The following is a 26,383-nucleotide window of genomic DNA, read 5'->3' on the forward strand; positions in this document are numbered from 1 at the left end:
GCCTCACTAACTAACAGCCCCACCAGGCCATCAACTGATGGGCCTTGAGGCTTAATTGCTTTGTTAGTGGGTCACAGGGCTACAGCTTAACTAATTTTTGGAGTGGAAGCAGGAAAGAAACAGAACACCTGTAAAAGAGATGGACATAAATTAAAAGAAATGTTTCTTCCTGCTATTTCTAACCTGTCATTATAAGATGTAGCAAAACAAACAAGGCAACGTTCCGCGTCAGGTCACATGCTTTACAGAGGCAATGATTATGTGTTTGCAGGGCTGTTGTCCCCCCTTAAGTTCCAAAAAGTCTCTCTTTGCTGGTAGAAAGTGGAAGCATGTGTAAAAGTAACAATCACGCTTTATATTAAGATTCCATTCAGAAATAGCTTATAAATGATTAATAGATGTCTTAAGAAATAGTTCATCAAATTGCTACAGATGATTGTTTTCATAATAAAAACAGTATTTTGGCTAACCTTTCACACATGGAGTGTGTCTTCTTAACACCGGATATAAATTAGGTGCAGACGCCTATATGCACTGAAAAGAAAATAAACCCCTATAACTTTTAATAGGCCTTATTATAAAAATGAATATCAAACAAAAAGTGTCCATTAGCAGAAATATAAAATAGTTTTAATATGAAAGAGAAGGAACACAACACTAATCCATTCTTACAACTAGTGGAAACAGCGGTTTATAATTAACATTTAGCCAGTTTATGCTCAACAACATACTTTCCTTAATGAAAATTACAATCCTATGCAAAATCCTTGGAGAATTATTTAAAAACAGACTGTCTTATTTAAACCATTTTTATATTAAAATCACACAAGAGCCTCTAACAATGGTGCATAGAATTTACTTTAAAAAGGGGAAATTTAGGCACTCAAAGAGGTTGATTGTATATATGTATCTTTATCCTATCTTAAAATTGTATTCTAACAGTCACTCTCATCTTCTATACCCAAGGATCAAAAACAACAGAAGGCTGGAAAACATGATTCTGTCATTCTGGTTTAGCAGACTCCAGGATAGTACAGCCAAGGAAAAACACCACACTAGAATTCCCCCCCTCACTGCCCCATTTAAACAAGCATTTCTGTGGCTCATTAGCAAATACTCATGCTTCACTTAGAGGCTTTCGAAATTTGCTCTGAAGAAAAACCCTTGGAACACGCAGACCTTCTTTCCTATTCACAGTTTCTCGTAGCACATACTCATTGACCACTTGCTCATATCCTACAGCCATAAAGAGATGAGACAAGAACTCTACAAGGGAGAAAGATGAAAGGTGGTGTTACTAAAAGTTAGTTTAGACTGTTTTTAAGCATCAGTGAGCATTTATACAAGCATTTGTTTTTAACTACTTAATTACATCCACTTTCATGAAAATCACGAAGGTTTAAACTTGCAAGCTGCTCTGTGCAGACAGCCACCGACACTTGCGCTGAGCTTCACTGAAGTCAATGAGGCTCTACTTTCATGCAGAGCAGCTTGCAGGACTGGGCTTTAAATTGGTAACACAATCCTGTTTCCCAAATTGTGTACATTTATCATTTTAAATTGAAAGTTTTCCATTTCCTCTTGTGAATGACTCTGAAATTATTTTCACATTGTGTAGTGGGCCACCACAAAGCCAATGCACCATCTTAAGTCCCGCTTCAACCCCACTTTGAAGATTTCAGTGGTAGATTAGCCTCAGGCTTGCTCTCTACGGAGGGGAAAATAGGCCAAGTTCCCATATTGTAGTTAAACAGGAAAAAAAGCAAGGTGGCAAATTGGAAATGTTGATACTACGCCTCCACAGTTCAAACGTACTTTCGGTATACACATAGAAGAAACCTTAGTGAAGTATTTCTTTCCCTAGAGGAGCGAGTGAGGCTTCGCAGACAAGACATTGGACTGGAAGTCAGAAGACCTGGCTCTGCTGCTGACCTGCTGTTTGATCTTGGGCGAGTCATTGCCTATCTGTTTACCCTCACATTTTTCTTTATCTGTTCTACCTAATTAGATTGTAAACTCTCCATAGCAAAAATTGTTACTCATCCTTTGTACAGTGCGAGAAATACAGGCTACTGAAATATAAATAATAGATACTGCCACCATAGGACAACTTCACTGTAATGAAATCAGGCTCCGAGCAAGATCTACACACTCACTCCTCTACTAATTAAAAATAATTTGGGGGGAGTAAAAAAATTAGTTCTCTGAGAAGGTGAGAGAGACTGATAGTCCTGTTTGAGCCAGGCATATATCCCTTTTTAAAAAGGAACAATCACTGTCTGTATTTGCTCCTCCTTTCACCTCTCTCTTTTTATCTGTTTTATTTCTCTCAGCTAAGAGATAAGGAGGAGAGCTAGCACCTCCTGACTGGCAAGCTCCTCCATGAACCGCCACCAAGTGGTCACAAAGCACATTTTGCTGCACTAGACAATATGTTTCCTCCTGGAAAAACAAACTTGTTAGATCACAATTAAACTCAACAGGCCATTTTAGAAAGAACGGACACTGGTGAATGATATTTTAGAGTTATTTGCTACTGTAGCACAATATACAGGTTGTTTTCATATCACCACAATAAAATGAGACAGCAGGTAATAGCATATTCTTCAAAATTCAAGGAAAAAAACCTGACTAAGAATTTCCCATCCAAACACTCAACTGCCTAACAAGGCATTGGATTCAAATTTCCATTTCTAGGTTGGCTCCGCCAGTCCCTCCCTCCAACAGCAGAGCTCAGTTTACTACAATTACCAGTATAAGTGGAACTAAACAAGCTATTTGATGAACAAAAATGACGCTAGAAATGCTTGGGTGAAGTTGCATAGCTGCTTGCATTATTTATCTTAAATTTAATCAATATCCTTTAAAGAATAGAAACATCTCAAAAATGATCAATGGAATTCGTTTTATTTTTAAATATGAGCAGCAACTTAGGTAATTGACTATGTCATAAAATATCAAAATTATTTACTTGGCTCCAAATTGGTCTCCAAGAGACTTCCAATACTTGATTTTCCTTTAAAGAAGAAAAAAGACTTTTTTCTTTCACAAAGCCCCATAATTAATATAGGAAAGTATTTGTTCTCTAGTGTTCAGTGAGCAAAACTGGGAGTCAAGAGACCAGAGTTACAATCCCAGTTTTGTACAAGACTTTGGGCAAATTGTTTAATTTCTCTGTGCTTCAGTTTTCCTATCCATAAAGTTGGGACAATTATCTTCTTTTGTAAAGCATTTTGAGATCCCTCAATGAAAGACTATATACAGTAGAACCTCAGAGGTACGAACACCAGAATTACGAGCTGACCAGTCAACCACACACCTCATTTGGAGCCGGAAGTATACAATTAGGCAGCAGCAGAGACCAAAAAAAGGAAAAAAGCAAATACAGTGCAGTACTGTGTTGAACATAAATCACTAAAAAAAAAGGGGGGGGAGCAGTATTTTTCTTCTGCTTAATAAAGTTTCAAGTCAATGTATTAAGTCAATGTTCAGTTGTAAACTTTTGAATGAACCATAACGTTCTGTTCAGAGTTATGAACGACCTCCACACTCCCAAGGTGTTCGTAACTCTGAGATGCTACTGTAAGTATTGTTAATGTCCTAAGATGATGATAATGAAATGCCTTAAAAAGTTAACTTTACTAAAATGTAGAGCTGGCTGAACTTGGAAATAATCTACCAGAAGAGACAGCAGTCACAACTAGTCAAATTATTAGCACAGTGTTACCTCAGTGAAAGTTTTGTAGAAGCTTTCCTTCATTCCAGTCAAACCTTTGTTTCAAAGCCCACTGACTTCAATGGGTTTTGAATCAGGCTTCAATATGTAAGAACATTGCAAAAAGATTATTATGGGATAATTTCACCCCTTAGTTGCTTAGTGACGTATGAGACTAAATCTTTCCCTAAGCATTTTTCTCTTTCTTTCAGAGTATTGATCTGAATGAAGCCACTGCAGCTAACAAGTTCTAAACCTATGCTGCCATGGCCTATCATGATGGTACATATAGGTAGTTCTGTCAACAGATCAAATTGCTCCTTCAGTCCTGCCACTTTTATAAAATAACCATGTACAGCTGGAAAACAAATTACACCGAGGTTTCATAGTTCATATATGTATCAAGCAACCCTTAAAGGCATAGCAACAATTCACTGAAGCAAGTTTAAACAAAAAACTTGCAGAGAAAAAAGTTTCTATTAAATCTTACCATCAGTAAAGAAATATGATCTTGTCCCATCTTGTCTAACATAAAAGTTTTCTCCAAGTTTGCTGCCAGATTTAAACCGAAGCATTGCATGATCATAGAGCCCGTAGTCTCTAAATAAGACACATTTGCCTGGTTTTAATACCTATCAGATAAAATACAGCTATATCAGTAAAATGGACATAACAAAATTATTTAAAGGAGAGAGAACTTGTAAATTTCTGCAGAAGTGAATAAATGGATTAAATGAGCTAACCCATCTTCACAAAGAAAACAGTAATTAGTCTCTATCCCATTTGAGTTAAGAAATAAATCTCTATTTTAGAAAAACTCTGAAGTATATCAAAACTTAACCTTTATTACTCAGACTATAGCTGATGTGATACAGCAGATACCCTAGAATATAAAAATCCAAATATGAACTGCAAATAAAAAAAATGTATGTTGCAAACAGAATGAGAAATCAAAGTTTGAACCTTTCTTCCCGATCAGTAGCCAATATTTTTGGACAACTGTTATCTCAAAATAGTTGTGCATTTTTCAGCTCTTCATATTAGGGCCTGCTCCTACAGGATGCTGAGTACCCTCAATCAGAGTTGAAAAATCTCAGCACTTCACAGGAGTTGACGCTAATGCTCCTCTACTTCTTGTTTGAAGCCTAAGACCCCAGTCCCACACAGACCTCTGTACATGCTTAACTCTGTATACTGTGTGTAGTCCCACTGATTTCAATGGGACTACTCACTGTGTATAAAGTTAAGCACATATGTTAGTGTTATCAGGATCAGGACCTTAATCATTATCAACATTAACACACTACCACAGAACCTTTAAATTTAGATAAAGGAAAAATAATGGTACTTAGTTCCCATCAAAATGCACTGTTGTGACAGGTTTTTTTTATTTTAGTGTGTTAAGATGCTTGGTATGAATATATTATATTATTATTTATTAGATAGGTATAGATAAAAATGGTAACCAAAAACCATGAGAAAATAATCCTGGTGAACCTAGAGAAAGCAACATTCAGTTCAGATCTGACTTTTAGCCAATTAATCAGCTGATTTCCTTTTTATAAAAACAAGCCATAATTGTATTTTCTTAATGGTATTCCTTAAAACGGCAAAAAGTCATGCTGTAAAAATGGCATCATGTGGTTCCATGTGCTGCATCTCAAGGACCATACAGCAAGTCTGCTTAGGTTACTTGCAAAAAAGATTTTTCTTCTAACAGCCAGACCTACAGCAATTTAGATGTCATATTATCAACATGAACATTTTTGTAATATGAATTTAGTTATGCTGATGATGCACAAGCCAGAGGAGAATCCAAGTCACTCACTCAGAACCAACAGAAGAAAAATGTAGTCAAAACTTATTTTAGTCCCCAAGCAAAAGCAAATGTGACTGAATTCATCCAGGGAATAAAGTACTAACTAAGGAGGTGCCATTTTCACATAGTTTCTTTTCAGAGTGGAATAGTATTCTTGAGTCAAAAAAGACTTTAAAAAAAACCCCCAAAACTGTTAAGTCATACTTACACATTTACCTTATAAATATTTTGCAAGGCAAGGTGCATCTTGTCAGGGTGAATGGCAGAAAGCACAAATATTAATGTGGCAACATCCACAGAATCCACTGGAATATTTTCCAGAAGGTCATCTTTGGTCAGATCACATTGGAATACTTTACATCTCTCAATATTATATAAAGTATTCTTCTATGGAGTGAAAAGATGTTGCTTTAGTTGAAAGCATTCATTATAAAATTATAAAAGATAAAAAAAAAATCACAAAATACAAATTTAACTGGGAGAGCAACGAAAGGAAACAGAACTACAAAAGAGCATTCGCTCCAAGCTTTCTGTTTACACTAGGAAATTATGTTGGTATAACTTTGGCACTCAGGGATGTGGAACATCCACACAGCTGAGTGATGGAGTTATACCAACCTACCCCCCGGTGTAGACAGTGCTATGTTGACAGGAAGGCTTCTCCCATCAACATATCTACCAGTTCTCAGGGAGGTGGAGTACCTACGCTGATGGGAGAAGCTCTCCTGTTGCCATAGGTAGCGTCTTCACTAAGCATTACAGTGGAGCAGCTGCACCGGTGCAGCTGTGCTGTGTCACTATTCCTGGGAGAACTCTGCCAAAAAATTAAAAATTCTGCAAAATTCTGCATATTTTTGTCAAAATAACACAATATAATTATGCCAGTGGCCCCGGGGCTGGAGGTAGGATCACTATAGCCAAAGGTTTGTTGGGCATTCTAGAGAGGGTGTACTGTATTGTATAAAAATGAATTGAGTATAAACATGCTATCTGTTTATAATAGGTCTTCAAATTTTCTTGAAAAGAGCCTCTAAGTTTTTGTTTTCAAGCTCACTCTGGTTGTCCCTCCTCACAAAAGATGTCACAGCTGAGTTTATGTCCCAAATCAAATTTTGGTTGTACGGTGTAGTTTACCAGGACATGGATATGTTGGAGGGGGGAAAATGACTTAATTGCTGAATCAGTCTATTATTCTCATTGGCCAAACTTAACATTTAGGAAATATCCAAGTACAACATTCACAATTACTACTACAGTAATATGATTTAATACTAGAAAATCAGGTCCTCAGTGATGATTCAATTTCTTGTAAATTAAGCTACAGTACTATATATCAGTTTCTCTCCTCTTCCATACAGGACAATTTACCATACTTATACAAGAAAACAAAGCTAGATAATCTGGAATCTGATGAACACAAATTTCTAAAGAAGCACACTAAAAATACAGACAAATACCACACCAACCTTTACATACTCAACAGCTCTTGGAGAGAAATCACAGGCATAAGCAAAGATATTCAAGTCCTCTTCTAAAAGTGGAAACAAGCAATTCCCAACCCCACAGCCTGCTTCAAGAATGGTCAGTTTCTGATCTTCAAACTATATGGGAGAAAGAGGCCAAGCATACAGCACATCACTTGTGTTGATCCTCATAGTACAAAGATACTGCTTTTCACATTTTAAAGTTAGGATCAGAGTTTCAGTTATCATCAGTTTAAAATCTCAAGTATCCTTCCACTGGCAATTTGACATTGTGAAGTGTAGGCTTTACTTTATATTACATTAAGTTTCTCTTTAAAAATTACTAAAATCTCATTAGTGATCTACTCATTTCAGCAACAATCAAATTATGCTATCCTCCTTGCCTAGGCCCTTTTATTAAATAGGGTGAACAACAAATACATTTGAATGTGTTTCTAAAATGTATATTTTAATGTATTGACTATCTAGATAGGTGACTTTATAACAGGGTGCTCCAGCCCCGCTCCTGGCTCTGCCTGCAGCCATGGCCCCACTCTGGACCCAGACATGCCCCTGGCCCAGGCTCCGCTCCCATTCCTGGCCCAGCTCTGTTTGATTCCCTCTCCAACCCCAGGCCAGCTCTGCCTCTAGCCCCAGTTCTGCCCCCAGTCCAAGCTCCTCTGCTGAGCCAATTGTGCAGTAAGGTGTGGGGGGGGGGGGGGGAGATGGACAAATTCCATTACTGGTAGGGGGGAGGCGCGACAGGAAAAGTTTGGGCACCACTGTTCCAGAGAGTGGGTCTGAATGTAAAATATAGGTCAATTATAAACTATTATTCAAAGATTTCATAAGAGATTCCAACTTTTGAAACTTTCAGATGGGTCCTGATGGAGCCTACTCATGGAGATATTGAGGAAAGAACAGGATGAAAAGTCCAATCAAAAAAAATTTCAGTTTTTTTTAAATCTTAGAAGTCAAGGAAGCTATCAACTCCACAACACTGCGCATTTGACATATAACAGTGATCTGTCACTGACATCTTATTTGGCGGACTATTAAATCATTTGAAAATAATTAGCAATATTTGCCCCTTTACTTGTAGAACTAGTGTATATGGCTCACCTCCCGGCATGCTTTTAGATCTTCAAACTCTCTAGTTGTCCAATGCCTGTCTTTAAAGAAGTTTGTGCTGTTTCTTTTGTAAAATAGATCCCAGTTCTTCTGTGCATCTTTCTCCAGTTTCAGTTTTTTGAAGTCAGACACCCAGGCTTGATCTCTTGCCAGTTTCTCAGCTTCTTCAGGGCTAAGGGTCCTTGCACTGTGCCCTTTCTTTTGGAAAGCACCATCTTCACAAATTGGGGCTGCTGAATTCAAGTAATTATCAAATGTGTTTTCTTGGAACATCCTGGATTCATCCATATGAATACAGACAAAGCAGATTTAAAGTGTTTTTTTCCTCATGTGTATATTTCCATCTTTGATTACAGACAAAACAATCAAGGCCCTAGAAACATAAGAAATAATGAGAAAGGGGTTATAGTTTGCACTTCTTAGGGACTTTTTGTAACTCACTGTAAGTGTCAGGCTGAGAAAGCACCAAACCTACTTTTCTGAAACCTCCATGAAAGTCCTCCAGCAAAACCAGGCAAGATCGGACTTGACTTTCCTAAGATTTCTAAGATTAAAAACAAAAATAGTCAACAAGACACACTTCTGTTCCTCTTATAGATCATACAGAAGCCACAAAAACTGACTACCACCTTGTCCCCACACTATGGGCCTGATTCTGCAACCTGATCCACTGCACCCATTCATGTCCCCAATGATTCCAGTGGGATTGCATGCTGGTGTAAGCACAGATTGGACTGGAGCCTTTGTGTTATTTTACAAAAAAATAAAAGTGAGCTACTGACCTCTGAAATTCAAAAACGTAAAACAAAGGGTGAAGACAGCATCCCCATTTTTAGGTAAAAACCAACAATACCTCACCAAAGCAAAAATGTTATATTTTATTTATTTAGTGATGTAATACCATTATACATTCACAAACACAAAGTTTAAAGATGTATACAGAATCAAGTTAAAACAAGGTCAAAATTATTTGGTCAGTTATAGAGGATGTCAGACTATTTGATCCCTTCTGGTCTTAAACATCTATTACAAAGTTATACTAACAAGACTCCCAAACCCTGCAAGAACAAAAACGTCACAACTCAGCCTACAGATTCAAAAAAAGTCTGAGTAAACTAACAGGCTTTACAATGTGCTCTGTCAGACAATAAAGAGAAGCAGATACATTTTTAACAACACAGACCAACAACACCCCAAATTGATCATTTTCATTGGCCACGTTTACACAAGAAAAATATTAACTAACGGTGTTATACATGATTTTGCATTTAGTCTGAACATGGACAATCACATTTAAAGACATGTTAGCTGGTCTTAAAGTTATTTTGTTTTTAAACTCAACTTGTCTCCATCTCTGCTAGGTTAGGTACTAAGTTAAGTTTATCATCACATTAGTTAACACGTTTACATGATGCCTTTTCTCAGTGTAGACGTGACCAGTCTTAAAGAGAACTCATGGGCCACACAGCTCTTCAGTGCTCACTAGGAACTTGATCCTGCACGCACAGGGCTGCGCTGTGGCAGAGACCCCCAGCCTGCACCTCCCTGTCTAGGGTGACCAGATGTCCCGATTTTATAGGGACAGTCCCGATTTTGGGGTCTTTTTCTTATATAGGCTCCTATTACCCCCCCATCCCCTTCCCAATTTTTCACATTTGCTGTCTGGTCACCCTAGCTGTGTCAGACAGGCCCATCCTGCCGTCCCTCCCACACACCCCTCTATTCCCCATGTCAGACACCCCGTCCTGCTCTCTAACACCTCCTCCCCTCCCCCACAGACACCCCGTCCTGCCCCTGAGACATCCCCAGTCTGCTCCCCGCGTCAGAAACCCCCAGTCGACCCTCCCCCCCCAGACACCCCTTCCCTGCCCCACCCCACCCCCCGACACCCCCCATCCTGCGCCCTCCCCGGGGCCTACCCGCGCGGGGCGCGCCCCCAGCCGGACGGCTTTCCCGGTGACACGCTGCCCCGGAAGGGAGCGGGGCGGGGGATCCGCCGCTGCCGGGTGCTGCTGTGTCTGGGTCCGGCGCGGGCAGGGGCATGAACGGCTCGGCGAACCCGCTGCTGGACAAGGAGGAGCACGGGCTGCAGCTGGGGGAGAGCTTCGAGCGGCGGCCCAAGGCCTCCTTCCACACCATCCGCTGTGAGCCCCCTGCGCTCCCTGGGACCCACCGCCCCGCCCGGGGTCCTGCACCTCCGGGGACCCCCCGGCCTAGCCCGTTACTCCTCTACCGCAGGACACCCCCCGGCCCACAGCCCCTGCACCCCCCCCAGCCCGGGGACCTCCCCGAGCTGCACCCCCCTCCGCGGAGAGAGGAGGAATCCAACCCTGTTCTCTTTTCCAGGGACCCTCGTTACACTCCGTGCGCTGGGATCCGCCACTCCCTTCCCCCTGTATCGTCCTCCTCTCACCCAGCTACCTTCCTGCCTCTGAGCCCTAGCCCCTAACTCTCCAATTGCCCCTACCACCCCATCCCCTTACCCGCTCGCCATGCCCTCTCTGCCCATTCCTCACCAGTCCTCCTTCCTAGGCTCTTACCTGGTTATGTGGAGAGCAGCAACTTTCAATTGCAAATTTAGATGGGGGGAGGGAAATTAAAGTGAGGCTAGTTTGAAAGTAACTGTAAAAATTACGGGTGGGTGGGTGGGGGAGGGGGAAGTGAGTCTCTTACTGAGTGTCAGATCAGATGACATAATTTAAACTTTATATTGTGAAAGATGCAGGGCTCTGGCTTCATCTGAGAAAGTCTGAATAAGGGAGATCACACACAAAGTTTCTTAAGATTTATTGAAATGTCCATCAAAATCCTTCAGATCCTTACAATCTTCATGTAAAGAGTATGACATGACCTCCCCCATTCCCTCCAAGAGGGAGTCTCTGGCTCCAAATGAGTGATACTTGGCAGCTCTGGAAGATGAGTTTTCTGACAGCCCTTCAAGCTTCCCTGCTGGGGGAAAAAAGCCACTTTTTCTCCTTTTGCCTCTTATACAGTGGTAGCTAAAGGCCCCAGCCTTCCATGTGGGCAGGAAGGTCCACCTGAAAAGAAATAATATCTGCTGCAGGTTTGAGGCAAAATGTTAGGAACCCTTAGGAAAGGGATAGATATAGAAAATATAAGGTCTCTATATACACCCATGGTATGCCCACATCTTGAATACTGCATGCATATCTGTTCTCCTCATCTCAAAAAAGATATATGAGAATTGGAAAAGTTACAGAGAAGGGCAATAAAAATTATTAGGGGTTGGAACAGCTTCTGTATGAGGAGAGATTAAAAAGACTGGGACTTTTCAGCTTGGAAAAGAGATGACTTAGAGGGAATATGATAAGATCTTGACTCGTGGAGAAAGTGAATAAGGAAATGTTATTTGTTCCTTTACATAACACAAGAACTAGAGGTCAGCCAATAAAATTAGTAGGCAACAGGTTTAAAACAAACAAAAGGAAATACTTCTTCACACAATGCACAGTCAACCTGTGTAACTCATTGACAGAGGATGTTGTGAAGGCCAAGACTATAACAGGGTTAATAAAAGAACTAGATAATTTCATGGAGGATAGGTCCATCAATGGCCATTAGGCAGGATGGTCTGGGATATAATCCCATGCTCTGAGTGTCACTAGCCTTTGTTTGCCAGAAGCTGGGAGTGGACGACAGGGGATAGATCACTTCATGATTGCCTGTTCTGTTCATTCCTTCTGAAGCACCTGGCATTGGCCACTGTCAGAAGACAGGATATTGAGCTAGATGGACCATTGGTTTGACCAGTATGGCTGCTCTTTTGAGGCCAAAGATTAAACTGGTAATTTGGTTATATGTGAGGCAGTATATAACCCAGCTAGCTCTTCATGGCTATATTGACTCTGCAGTTCTATAATAAGTGACTTTTCAGTAAAATGTGCTTGAGTCATATCAGTTTGCAAGTGCTGGCTAATATGTTGGTGCCAATCACCCTTCTGACCAGAACCGTTCTTAAGTAAGGTCTAGACCTTACTTGGCTCTTCTAAAGAGCATTAAAAAAAAAAATTCCCCCAAAATAGCAAGAATCTTCTAACTAGTATTTTCTAATACTATTTGCACTTGGTAATATATTAGGAGGTTGTTTTAATAGTGACCTCACTGTGCCTTTATCCTTGAACTTCATTCACAAGATACTCATACTGAGAGGGGAGAGAAAACAGTATCTTTAAAATTAATAGTTAAACATCACCTAAAGACTAAAACAATACCTAATATTATAACAGCAAAATAATGTGAGGATTTGTATAGTAGATGGGTTTGTATTAATGCAGCATATAGGGCTTTTCCATGTAATCTCAGGTCCAATCCTGTAGCCCCCTTATTCATGTGATAAGGGTAACTGGCTTCCTTAGGACCGCTCACCTGAGTAAGGATTGCAGGAACAGCTCTCTGGTTTGAAAGATTCCATACTTCTCACTTAGAGCAATGTATGGCAATATTTGAGTCACAGCTATTTTCCCGAATACTCAAACTTGCATGTAAATCACGTTAAGAGACAGTATCTGGAAGGACAAAGACAGTGGATCACATCTTCAGGGGAAATTACAGCGTAAAGTATTTAGAATGCAGTTGTACTCTGAAATGTCGGTCAATGATTGTACCTCAATGAGCTTCAGATCAGATGTATTTACTTTCCAGGCTAGAATTTTTTTTATAAATGCTGGGCCTGAAAATTTAATCTGGGATCAATTATACTGTTGGGGTTTTTTAGTATCCTGGACAATCCATGGAAAATGCTTCTAGGAAAACTTGACTTTGGTAAATAAAATCATGGACTATTTTTCAGGGTCATAAAATTAGTATAACCATTACAAAACTAACCAAGGGTATACACAAACCAGTAAACTTCCCCAGAGAAACCCAATTGTTGGCCAAATGTTTGCATGGCATATCTTCATCTACCACTGACCCTAGGAAAGAAGCCTAGTATTGAAATCCTTTGTCAGTCACCCCAGCTCGTACCATTCCTATACGTATATGTAAGAGGGAGGGATGCCAGACTTGTAAATGAGGAGGCTCTGGTAAAGTGTCAGGCTCAGAACAAACAAACAAACAAAATTATGTATGATACATGCACACGTAGCATTTAATAAGAAATGAGGGTGGGCTAAGAGGCCTGCTCCCTTTTGGGTGCTAAACTAGATTTGGAAACCTTCTGCAGCTGTCCCTTGCTTGACCCAGCAAGTCCACACTGATACATTTGGGGAAACAATAACTAGTAATTGTTAACTCACAAAGTTACTCAGATGTAAGTGAGGGCACAACTTGGTCCTGCAATTAGAACTATTAATTCTTTTGGTAATGCATGAGATGGGGTTAAATCTAGTCGTACACTCACTTTCTCTGTCTGCTGTGTTGTCTCTGTAGTACTAGCAGAGTAAAAATCAGTTACATTTATTTTTATCATTAAACCCAGCAGGTATTACTCTTAGTGAGGATGTTAAGAAGGTGCTATTTTTTGCAAACTTACTTTTCATAGTAGAACTTCATTTTAAATTTGCTCTAAAAAGTGGATGTTTTAACAACTAATACAATAATTAAGAGACATCTTGGCAGTGAATATAACTGGACAGTTTTGTATGCTGCTTCTTAGCGTATGCGCAATGTGCCTCAGGTGGCATGTGACCAAATCACCGAATTTGTTTTGCTGGCTGGATCATTAGCTTTCCCAGGCTGGGTACTGCCGGGGAGTGCGATGTGAAGGTTGATCCATGCCCCTCTTTTTGTATGCTTAGACACTGGAATTGAGTGCCCACTTATGAAAATGTCATTATCCGCCATATTCATACCTGGTTCATGTTCTGATCTTACTTTTGCAGTTTTGTCTAAATCATGTCTGAACTTCGTACATTCTGATCATCTGTTTTTGTCTCCTTTATGGCTCAGTAGTGCGGTAGGATAATTAATAGAAAATATGTAAATGTATTAAGAAAAGTTACTGGAGATATTACTTTACACAGAGGTGCAAAGTACATTTTATTCAATCAAAGTAACCTCCTATAAACTAGGACTATCTTAGGGCTTTAAATTGCCTTAGGCATATTCTGACTGTGTCATGCTCCCACCTTCCATCTGGGATGGCTTTTTCAGGGGCCCCCTCTCCCATACAGATAGGGGCAATAGCATGCAGGCCTTCTCTCTGCTCCCCTCTCCTATCTGGAGAAGTAGAGGTAGAAGCCTTGGGGCCCTGACCAGAAATTATCACAGCAAGGGTGTATCTGCATGGGTAGGTGAGCTGGGCTCACTGTATTCTTCTGCTTCTGTCAGACAGAGAGTTCTGAGGTCATGATGGCAGGTCTCCTCACAAACCGCCCAGTCTTACAGTTAACAATCTGTTGAGATACGTGGAGCAGTTCACCACTTAGAGTCATAGAGTTTAAGGCCAGAAGGGATCACCAAGTCATCTAGTCTGACTCCTGTATAACAGGCCACCAACACCCACTGACTAAACCCAAAAACTGAAATTAGATTAAAATAGTACAACCCACAGGAGACTAGACTGTTATGTGCCACAGGCAGAGAAGAGGAGTGACTGAGATGTACCAGTGCCCAAGGCCCCCGCAAAGGCAGGGAACTGAGTTTGTGAGAATAAACCCTGATAATCCTGGCAAGTGACCCGCTCTCACATGCTGTGTTGGCTGCTTGTTTCAGACTGTCTTCAGACTCAAATGTCACTGCATTGGTTATACCTGGGTTACATGTTGAAGCTTTTCCTTCACCAGAATAGCTAGAAACTTACTTTTTTTTTTTTTTTTAATTGAAAGATTAAAATCTGAGGTAATTACATGATTTAAGGAGCAGGTATCCACAGAATTAGATCTGTTGTGCCTATGCATTGGTCTAGCTCTTCTTTAAATAGTAGCATTGGCCCATGTTTTACATTCCTTCTAATCAGAAATAAAGCAGGAGATGAGTTATCTCAGAAGAGAAACCATGGAGACTCTAGAAACAATTTAGATGTGAAATGTATTTCATACCACTTATTTTCCTCTTCAGATGATTTTAAGCCAGCATCTATAGACACATCCTGTGAGGGGGAGCTCCAGGTTGGTAAAGGAGATGAAGTAACAATTACACTGCCACATATTCCAGTAAGTTTACTTTGTGTTATGATGCAAATTTACCTTTTGACTTCGTAACAAATTCTCATTATGTGGTTTTAGTATCTGCTAGCCAGGAACTTTCTAGTGTAAATGGACTTAAATCTATCCTCTTCACCTTTGATCACAATGCTAAAACAAATGAGTCCACTGTTTGAGCAGCTTTTGCACTTTCTACTAGCATTTCAGTATATCATTCTGGGAGAGGGCTGTAAAATGGAATCTCTATAAAGTGTTATTTCTGTAAACGTCTAATCTACTTTGCTTACAATTAATCCTTCTTAGTACTCTTTGAAGTACAAGAAGACTTTTAATCCTGAGTGGGGCCCTACCTAATTTCCATCAGTTTTTAGTTCTGCATTTTAAGTATGGGAGTCTGATTATCCTTGACTCAGGTCAAGATCCAATTTTCAGAAGACTGAAGTTATGCCTTTGAAACAGCTCTTTCTGTTGCTGAAAGCTATACAAACAACATCCTGCACCCCATGTTTGCAGAAGCTTCCCCAGGATTCCTAGTCAGTTGCAATGAGGTTAAATCCAATCCCTCCACAAATTATATAGTAAAGATTTATTGTGCAAGGATGATGGACAAGTGACAGTAAAGAATATGGTTAAATGATTGTACATATTTCTGTTTTGATAATAAAGAGTTGAAACAAGACAAAAACTGCACCTGTGTTCTGGTACTGGATTTGTATATTAGCTGGAGAGCTAATGCTAATTACCAATCCAGCATACATGAATTTATAAACAACATAGATAGGCTTAATATAGATAGGCAACAGTTTTCTGCCAGGTTGGAATCCAAATGGCATATCCTCAGCTGGAAAAATTATGGATGAAGCTGATAATTTACACCGGAGAGGATCTGCTCCCAAGAAAGTTTTCTAAATAACGTTACCTTCTTCACTCTTATATGAAATGTTGCCTCAACTTAATCTATATAGTATACTAATCTTGTTGAAGTAATTCTGAGAGCAGATAGCAGCATAATTAATGCTAGTAATGCTGACTTTTGAATTAGAATATTCCCTTTTGACTGGGAAGTGTATTGTTCCTATATTTTTGAAGTGGGTGAATAAGATTGTTTGTAGTGCATCGCCTTTCCAGATGCCTGTTCTGATAAGATTATTTTTAATGTACTATTTTATGAGAATGGACAGCTTTCAGCTTGACCTGTCTCTTCTATATTCTAGAGGGTTTTCCAGTTAACCAAACTGAACACAGTCAGTATTGATTTGGAGCAACATATGCATAGTGGCTGCTTTCAGTCTAGTTAAATGGACAATTCTCTGAAAAGGGATGGGATATATGATCTCAAAGCTTCCCTTTCTTGAAATGTTGATAAAACAATATATGAGGGTTCACTGATCTTCTAGATCCTGCTTTATTTCTCATATTCCAACAAACAATTGCACTAGCTGCCTAACAATTGGATGGGATTCAGGTTCCAATTTGTCATTTGAAATTTTGCTATCCCTGACAGTACCACTGTTTGAAGGAAAAAAAAATTGTGTCTCTTTCAGTGTGTGGACAGTTTCAGGGATTACGGGTGCTTTGTGGATGTATTTAATATTTGATGGTCAAATAATTGTTGAGGAATTCTTTTTGTCTCTTGTTTTAGTTATGGGTTTCATCACAATCCTGTTAAACTTTAGCTCTTTCGCTCAGTGGATTTTTTCTGGCCTTTGTAACAGAATAGTCTGTAACATAGCATTTTGGTTTCTGTTGCTTAGTATGTTATACCAATAGAATAAAAACCAGCAGGATCTTATTAAGAGGGATAAGGCAAAGATGCCACATTTATTGTAAATATACTGATAAAGTAAACAACGTTGTTTGACTACTTATTTCTTATACATACACACATACATACATATATATATATAGAGAGAGAGATTTATTTACACAATTATTTATTTAAGTTTTGTATAGGTGTTATAGTTACCAGCCTAGAAGTTGCTCATGCCAAGTTACTGGCCAGGTATCTTGGTCATGAGGATGGAGCCGAGTCTGTGTCAGGTGCACCTGATGCTCCTGGAGGTTGGCAGCAGAACCAGAGACTCAAAGTTATCAGTCTTTAGAGTTTCTTCTTATAGGAATTAGTTCCTATGTTAGTCTATGGGAGCTGTTTTATCCTGCTGTTGCTGACTCAATCAGCAGATGGCACACATTCCTGTTTAAAGTGGCACATTTCTGGTGTCTTCACACTGTCCAAAGTTTGTGTTTTTTATTCTTTTAGGTGATGGGGTGGGTCCCAGTTTACCCTTCGGGGGTTTCTGGTTATCCACTTGACACATTTTTCGGCCGATGGATACTCCTTTTCTAGGCTGGCACCTTCCTAACCATTCATGTATATTAAGCATTTATCAGCATACATTTTTTTTTTTAACCATATTTTAATTTACTGTCTTTACCACTTTTAGAGTGTGTGCTAATTTATTTGAGACTCCCGGCCATTTAATTACAGAGGGTGGGGGTCTGTTCTAGGAGCAGTTGAATGAAGTGAAAGACACTTAACAGCTTATAGTGTTTGTTTACATTGTATAACAAAGTCAGTTAACTTGTTTGTAAGTTTTACATAGTAGTTACAGGATAGATATAATCAATGGTTTTTACATAGCTGTACATAGATTATATTCCCTTTATACATTTGGGTCAGTTAAGTTTTAATAGAATCCCCTCATGTTTTTAACAAATTTGACTAAATTGTTCATAGTCAAATTATTTTAAATACCTGGATTATTTACAGACATTCCTTTGGAAAAGGGCCCATTTTTCCTTCAGAATGGCTGCAAAGAAACCAAGAATTCCTTTTCTCTTTAACATGGTACTTTTTAACATTTTCACAAAGTTTAACTGCTTAATTCTGTCCAGCCTTTGTAGAGTTAACTTTTCAGGGTCTTTCCTTAAATTACTGTTTATCTCCCAAAATGACACCTTTATTAATTAGATTTTACCATTTTAAGTATTGTTCCAGGGATTTATGCCTGCACTTATTGCTTTCTTACTTCTGCCACTATGCCCTTAAGGCTTTCAACCAATTTTTCAATTTCTCTATCTGTTGCTTGCCTGGGCTTGATCCTGCTTTTTTTAATGAACTGCTTCCTGCTTTCCTTTCCATGGGCACAAGCTTTGTTCCACTACCAATTTAGCAAGGCGGGTGGGCTATGAACTGCTTCCTGCTTTCCTTTCCATGGGCACAAGCTTTGTTCCACTACCAATTTAGCAAGGCGGGTGGGCTTCTTAACCAGCCCCCACCCTTCCTGGTCCCTTTCCTTAAACATTTTTTTCAAAATTGTGAAATGACCACAATATCACTCACAAAAAAAAAAAAAACAAAGCAAAACAAACAAACAAACATAAACCACACTACACTGCCCAAACTCCTATATTTTTCAGAGTTTGGTTTAACAGAACAAGATTTGTAACTTATGATTTTAACCCACTCTGGGCCAGAGGGAGAGATGCTAAGCTTCCCTCTGTATTGCTCGGGCTTTTACCACCGAGGGTTCATCCACCAAATATAAAAATCCTTCCTGGGATCAGAGCTAGAAACACTAAGTTTTCCTCTTTACAGGCTGTTAGGTGGAGGTAGCTGTCATTACAATCCTCCCACAGCAGCCAGATCACTGCAGCGTCTTTTTTTGCTGCATTTGGGGGTTTACATATGAGGATATATTGGGCCAATCTATCCTCTAGATCTGAAATAGAGCAAGCATCTGCAAGGGCTTGTTCAGTCCAAGGACTGTGCCCATATCTCTGAAGGATTTGTTTAAAGGGTGTTATTTCTTTTACAAAAGGTGAGGTTGGAGCTCCTTCAAACTCCATTCCTCCCTCTGAGACTGTTTCCCTTGTCTTTTCTTAAACATTTTTAACACGTGTATAGTTTCCTTTGTCACCCCTGAACCCTTGCAGCGAGTGACACAGCCTAAATTATCTTATCCTGCTACCCCTGATCTCGTTCAGCGAGCAGCTTTACCTTGCCCTATAGGCTCTTGTTACCCCTGATTTCTCAGTGAACACTTTGGATAAGATTAATTGTAGCTTAAAGTTTCTATGAGCTCTTTTATGAAGCCTCTACCCACCGGAGGTCAGTAGGCTTTGGTTAACCAAAAATAGAACCGCTCTCTATAGAGCCGGCTGTGTGCACACCAATGTTCACAATAACTGAGGCATTTTACCAATATTCCCCCTTTCGCAATTCTCCACCAAAATGTTATCCCTCTTAATAAGATCCTGCTGGTTTTTATTCTATTGGTATAACAAGTATTTAGGCATTCCAAACTCTTACATACCTGCTTAATTTTAAGCATGTGAGAGGGACTGTTGATGTGCTTCATTGGATCTTCAGTTTCTTCTCTTTATTTCTCAGCAAAGATTATGCTCTTCTTTAAATTCCAGGCTTTCCACAGAATAGGGGATGGTTGGATATAAGTTTAGCACAATTTCCATTATATTTGTGCTTTATATGTTTGTCTAACTTCTCTTTATTTGTCAAGGATGACCAGGACTTAACTTTCAGCTTATTTTGTATTCTCTTCAATCCTTTTTTACTTTTGAATTTCTTGATGTAGTAATTTTGTAAATATCTGTGAAGGCATGACTACATGAGAATATGATCTTATCCAAATTGGAACTGTCTTACTGTAACATCTCTGAAGAATCCAGATGGAGGCAGTTTGTATTGTTCCATAACCATTTTAGATGAATATGTGTACCCTATTTTTGATGGTGCGGAGAGTTTAAAATTTTAGTTTAAGCGTGAAGACATTATATTTTCTTTAGAAGAGGGGTGGGGGTGGAAGCTTGTGCTTTTGCACACCGTCCTCAATTCAGGGTGCTTCCCAAGAACATGTGTAAAGATTGCTTTCTGTTCTCTGAATCAGGACTCTCTTCTTCAGTTGTAAGTAAGGACCATTCACCTTTCTCTGTAACTATACAGCTATTGTATGTATAAAATCTGAGTAGGTTTCACAGTAGAGAGTATACTTTTGTACACCCCTTACACTAAGCGCATCAATTTTTTGATTCACCCAATGTTAATTAGTATCATAGAGAACCCCCCAGATTGCTCCAGAATGTAGGTCTTCACGCAATAGGTTTGCCAAACAAACAAACTGTATTTTTTTTTAAAATCAGTTGTTGCTAATGTATAGCATGTGATATTTGCTTCATAACATAGAACAGAGGTGTTGTTTTTTATTTGCTGGATTAAATATAAAGGCAGTTTAAATGATGTATTGGGTACACGTACATTTCATCAGGTCACAGCTCCACTGAATGCGTAATTAGATTTATATTCAGTATCCAAACCCAGGATTTTCAAAGCTGGTAGAAGTATCAGGGAGGTTTCTGATATTTATCAGGGCAAACTAATAAAATGTAGTTGTTACCATGATGGAAAGTAGAACTGTAAATGATAGTAACCGAAGGGTAGATGTGTTTAATCACTGCAAAGCCACATAAAATGATTAAAAGCATAATAATGAGTGAGGAAGAGTCTGACATAATGCATATAAATGTATTCATCCCTTCTTGAAATGAACAAACACTTTCAATCTAAAGTAAATGATAATGTCTTGATATTAGGTCAGAAGCATGCATATATTCATTAGACTTATTGTGTATAAATGGCTTGTATAGTGTGGGTATAAGCAAATGAATGTGTGCTTTTTCTTTGACACCAGGGCTCAACTCCTCCAATGACTGTGTTCAAAGGAAATAAAAGACCATATCAGAAGGACTGTGTACTTATTATCAATCATGACACTGGGGAATATGTGCTGGAAAAACTTAGTAGTAGCATTCAAGTCAAGAAAACAAGGTAAAACTGGGGCACATACAGTTAATAAGATGAATTCTTGCTAGAGATTCATGTTAATAGGGTCACCTTTAGCTATGGCTATGAGTTTTGTGAATTAGCAGTATTGTTTATTTACTGAGTTTCCTGGACTTTATGAGGACAATTATCATGCCTAAATATGGAAATCTCCATTGTGTCTATGTAGCAGAGAGTAAAGAATTAGTAGATTCTCCGTTATTGAAAGGTGGTAATTGTAACTCATGATTGAACAGTATTGATGGTATAAAAGTTTAGAAGCTGGTCAAAAGATTAGATGGCTTTCAATAATTTCTTTCTGAAGAAGATGGAAATGGTAACCTGTCAAGTGGACGGTGAAGTTGCAAGTAATGGACCTAGAAACTTCCTGAGGAAGTCTAATTATATATAACAATTAGAGTGGGGGAACATGGCTGCATCAAGTTGATAAACAGAGCAAAAATCCAAACCCTTCATGGGCAAAGATTCTGAAAAAATGAATGCTGGAGAAATAAATAGTATGTGGGTAATTGCCTAAAAACTGCTGAGATCAGAACTTCTGTCTGATCTGATAGCCATACCTCAGTACACAAATGACACTCTAGAAAGTGTTCAGATAAAATATCTTTCAGAGTAGTGCTAATATGTAAGTACCTGAAGTCTCTGAATCAAGTTCTTTTAGCAGTGGGGAATGCATATTAGTTGAGTTCTATAGAGCATGCCATTATTAAATATTTTTTAAAAACATGACACCTTTAAAATAACCTGTATTACTGCAGCCGTAAAAACTTTGATTGAGAGCTCCCAAAAACTTTACAGAGATGCAGGCTGGGACCAGGCTGGCAGCTAGATCAGAGATCTCCAAGGAACAAATCCAGGCTGTTGTACGTGGGGGTAGTGATTCAATAGTTGCCACGCTTTCCTCTGAGTCAATGCCCTACAAGTGCATGAGCGTGATGTTCCAAGGCACTGTGCTATTAGAGGTCATGTCATTCAGATGAGATGTAAAGCTGTTGTCATGATCACTTTGGTCTTTAAAGATCCCTTAGCGCTCTTGGCAAGAGAAGGGGTTTTAGTCTAAAATTCAAAGTGGAGTAATTACATTCTTCCCACGTAAATTCCTTCTGTAGTTTCAGGAGCATAAATCAATATTGGTAACAATTCTCTGCTCTTAGTAACTTTCATCTGATGAGGTACTGTATGTAATCAAAAAGGATACTTCGCGTTGTAAAACGCTGGGTAGGCTTGCTGTGCATCTTCTGATAGTTAGCTGCATTTCAATGATGGATGAAGTGATCCCTCTGTGTTTCATGTCTAAATGTTTGTGAAGAGCTTTGGGATCATTCAGGATGAAAGGTGCGATGTAAATGTATTTTACTGTAGTTGCTGATTGTATTAAGAAGATGTTCTTTGCTAAATGAAAAACCTTTACTGCTATTTGAATAGAGAACAAGATATTGCTAAACCTCACATGGTTCTGGAGCACAGTTAGTAAGGACCTCACTCCACAGTCACTTTACAGCATGCTTCCCAGGGAAGTCAGTGGTGATGCTGAGTGCCAAAGCAGTGTAGGTTTTGAGCAGTATTATATTTAAAATCCATAATTCACTGTATAGCTCTACAGGATGCAAAGTAAATTTGTATTCAGTCTAAACTCATTACATATATATGAATACAGATCTTACTGGAACAAATGAACACAGCTCTATGGCACCACTGACTGTTTTTTTATGTTGTTTCAGGGCTGAGGGCAGCAGTAAGATCCAGGCACGAATAGAACAGCAGGCTGCCCGAGCCTCCCAACCTTCCTCACAGTTCAAAGCCCCATCCAAGCCAGCAGCTGGGCCCAAAACCTCCCCTTTGAAAGACAACCCTTCACCTGAACCTCAGCTGGATGACATTAAGAGAGGTAAAGAAGGGTTTGTTTTTTTAAATCTGTTTTATAATTGTTCATTTACAAAGATACATAAGAACTTCAAATTATTAAAGGCTGGTACATGACTGCTGGTTTATAGTCAATGTATCTCATTTTAAGGCTTCTTAGTGAATTATTTATTTTCTTCTGTCAACATAGTCATCCAAACTGTCCCCATCTCTCTGCATGGGAGCATCCCTTTTTTGCTGATAATTTAATCTCTTTCAGACTCTTTCTCCATAAAAATGATATTAACTCAAAAGATGCACATCATCACAGTTGGCTGGAACAGGAATTGGCTGGCTATCTCATCCAGCAGAAAGGCTTCAGGTGTGAGATCCATCAAATAATTGGATAGGGATCAAATTTGCACAATATGGACCACACTGCTATGTAGTTGCTATATTTATTATGCAGGTATCTTGGGAGGGAAAGGATTGAGTGCCTAAATTAAATAAATCTCCTACTTAAGCAGTAGCATCAGGCTCCTAATCTCAGTGTTTCTGTATCTGTGCCCAAAAGTTAGGCCTATTGGGGATTGATGCACAGAATCTCTGCCCAAATCCCTTCCACCTGGGTGGTGCACTCCATGGGTATATTGTGGACAATGCAGTTGAAGCGAGGAACTTTCTTTTTTGTTTAATTTATATTTTACTGAAAAGCCAGGTACTTTCTAGGCATATGTTGTATATTAAGACCATATTGTTCCTTTCTCCACTTCTGGTGTTTCCTTTGCATTGTCTTTTCCCTCTGGTCCATACAGCTAGTTTTCTTATGGGCTCAGCCTACGTTAATTATCCTATATTATTCAGCAAGATTTTCTTCAACTTATAGTAGTCACTTTATGACATTTTTACTTTTAAAAAATCTGAATGTTGGTTGTAGGAGCAGATTATATTCACTCCTGCGCAGTTTCTAATGCACTGAACACCAGGATGTTGATTGAAAGACCATGTTGAAGTCTGAGGGTTTGTTAGTTGCAATTCCTGTCCTTTCTCACTGTGTTTATATCTAACTTTTTATTTTGAAAATTCTTCAAATACAAAAAACCAATCAAACAAGCAGACTACAGGGAAATACATGAAGTTAGTAATCGAATTATCTGGTATGGTTCTTATTATACAGTTTAGAAAACAAATATTAGTTAAACCAGGTATTTACTACAGAGTTCTGTTGGCATAGCTGTGAGGAGGTGTGACCCTTGACTGACATAGCTGTGCTGGTAGAAGCCCCTACTGTAGATAGTTACACCAGCCAAATGGCACTTTTACCAGTATAGCTTGTTTTCACTCCGTGAGGGTGCAGGCTGTGGGTGTGTGAAAGATTTTATTATTCTGGTACAAACTGCAGCTTTCCAGTATAGCTGCACCCACACTAGGAGTGCTTTGCCAGTATAGTCTTATACCAGTAAAGTGCTCCTAGTGTAAACATAGCCTTAAATAATCATCGGACACCTTTTCAAAAAGGTATACAGCAGTGACTAAAGGTCATATTGTTGCAGTAAAAATTACATATTTGTCTGGTGTGACGGTTACTCCAGAGAGAGTCTTCATATTCTAAAATCAGAAGACCTGTTGTATAAAAGTGTGAATGTCCTGGCTGTCTAATAACTTCTCCAGCATCTGAATGTCCCATATTGTAGAGAACTTCAAAGTACCATCTGAGAGATCAGTTGTATTTCACAGAGAGTATCTACCCTTCACATAAAGTTCTAATAGAGAGTATGGATCCATCAACAGTTTAGTTCTTGCCCACAGAATAATTGTGCTTCTATAGCTTTTCTAAACATTCCTCAGTCCTTTCTTTACATAAGCTTCTAACAATGGAGAACTAGAGTACCAACACTTTGACACGTCTTATAATTCTGAGAACCTGTGAAGGGAAAGCACAATTAAAAGGCATTTGGACACAACGAAGATGAACAATACAAGTCAACTAGATCCAGAAAACAGTCTTCAGTCCTTGGGACTCCTGTATTTCTTCTTTACTCCTAAAGGGTTTTAAAGTTATAGGATTTTTTTTCTCTTATTGTTTCATGCCATCTCCTTCTTGGTCATTGAAAGACATACTTTGTACAGAAGAAAAGTAAAGCATACTGGGTGAGGTTCTCTGCTGTGCCTCTAACAGGTGCAGCACAGAACTCTCAAGTTGTAGGGGGCTGGATCTAAAGTGGCTTTGCACCCTCCTGATCCTAAGATGCTCCAGGGGCTGGGATGCCTCTGGTGTTACTAACACAGCTCTGGGATCCTCTCTAACTTCCAGCAACCACCCCAGGCTGCCCCGTGGGCTGGTGTGCTGCCCAGAATTTTCACAGCATACTGTGGTCCCACACTTGACATGCCTGTCCCTCTGTGGCATATGTGAGGGTCTTTGTGAGGCACCTTTAGAGCTGATTTTGCAGTGCTAGCAGCAGGGGAATCCTTTATCTATTAGTTATGGGGAGGTTTAGCCGTCTTTATGCCCCTGCAGCCCTTTTACACAGCATCAAGGGGCCAGAGTGCAGGTGAGGATTTCATGCATTATGAATACTTATCTGCACCTTATCACATGTCACTGTGCAATGAGAATGTATGATCATATTGTGGTATGTGCAGGAAAAAATTGTTGACATATTTATATAGCATACTTAATCACAACAGATGCATTTTTAATAATGTTGACATAATGTAGGTATACAGTATCTGGAAAAAGTACAGGTTTTCCAGTGTTGCTGGAAAACTATGAATTTAGTGCTTAATATGTGCTCTAAAGTACAGTTGTACTTTGAAAAATAACTTCAAAGATGACATAATATAATTGCATATTTGTTGTCTCTTGTGGACTTTTAAATCAAATTTGCTGAATTTCAATGTAAAACATTTATTTTTTTTCTATCTGCTTTCTCTGTAAATTCAGCCTGTCAAAATCAAGTTGTTTGCTTCTGTCTAATGTGCTATGGGACTTATGGCCTCATAATGCCAAATGCTGAGCACCTACAACTCCCATTGGTTTTAATTGGAGTTCTAGATGCTCAGTGCTTCTCAGGGCCAGGGACTTCTAGATAAGAATTTTGTTGAAGGTGTATGAAACAGAATAAAATCCAATGCATCTACTGACAGCAGAGAAAAGGAGCAAAAAAGCCCTGTTCTTAGTTACTGGTCCAAGTGTTAGTAGTCTCTTGGTCTATCCAAGGCCGTGATCAGGTGTCTTGATGTTTTTGGTCTTTTGGCCTCGGGATGAAAACCTTGCCTCTGCTTCTGGGACCTCGAAGTGAAAAAAATTCTCTTTATTATTGTAGCACCTAGGAGCCCTGGTTATGGGCCAGGACCCCGTTATGCTAGCCACTGATTTGTTGACAAAGGAGCCAGTGATTTCCCGAGTATACTTTTATTTTAATGCAGAAAAAGCTAAGAACG

The 26,383-nt window shown here is 39.2% G+C and overlaps 2 protein-coding genes across 6 annotated transcripts in view; one reads left to right on the forward strand and one right to left on the reverse strand.

Moving 5' to 3' along the window:
* Positions 1-604: 604 nt before the first annotated feature.
* On the reverse strand, positions 605-10,115 carry METTL6 (methyltransferase 6, methylcytidine). 5 transcript variants are annotated; one of them, XM_054019761.1, is made up of 7 exons: positions 10,048-10,087; positions 8,604-8,672; positions 8,120-8,501; positions 7,001-7,135; positions 5,743-5,921; positions 4,206-4,315; positions 605-1,266 (listed from the first exon to the last, which is right to left on the reverse strand). In XM_054019761.1, exons 3-7 carry the CDS (start codon positions 8,414-8,416, stop codon positions 1,118-1,120), a joined length of 870 nt encoding a protein of 289 aa, XP_053875736.1. In that variant the 5' UTR covers positions 8,417-8,501; positions 8,604-8,672; positions 10,048-10,087; the 3' UTR covers positions 605-1,117. The 5 variants fall into 5 exon arrangements, with proteins under 5 accessions (XP_053875736.1, XP_053875733.1, XP_053875734.1 ...); XM_054019758.1 differs by having other exon boundaries at positions 4,206-4,347; positions 5,751-5,921; positions 10,048-10,085; XM_054019759.1 differs by lacking the exon at positions 10,048-10,087 and adding an exon at positions 9,537-9,790 and having other exon boundaries at positions 4,206-4,347; positions 5,751-5,921.
* EAF1 (ELL associated factor 1) overlaps positions 10,102-26,383 on the forward strand; it is a 30,678-nt gene continuing 14,396 nt past the window's right edge. The window contains exons 1-4 of the mRNA XM_054019764.1: positions 10,102-10,272; positions 15,149-15,243; positions 20,943-21,079; positions 22,816-22,982. Of these exons, the coding sequence (XP_053875739.1) occupies positions 10,170-10,272; positions 15,149-15,243; positions 20,943-21,079; positions 22,816-22,982 (502 nt within the window). The 5' untranslated portion in view covers positions 10,102-10,169. The remainder of the gene's footprint in view (positions 10,273-15,148; positions 15,244-20,942; positions 21,080-22,815; positions 22,983-26,383) is intronic.

The sequence above is a fragment of the Malaclemys terrapin genome, chromosome 2 (assembly GCF_027887155.1).
Source record: "Malaclemys terrapin pileata isolate rMalTer1 chromosome 2, rMalTer1.hap1, whole genome shotgun sequence".
Taxonomy (NCBI): Eukaryota; Metazoa; Chordata; order Testudines; family Emydidae; genus Malaclemys; species Malaclemys terrapin.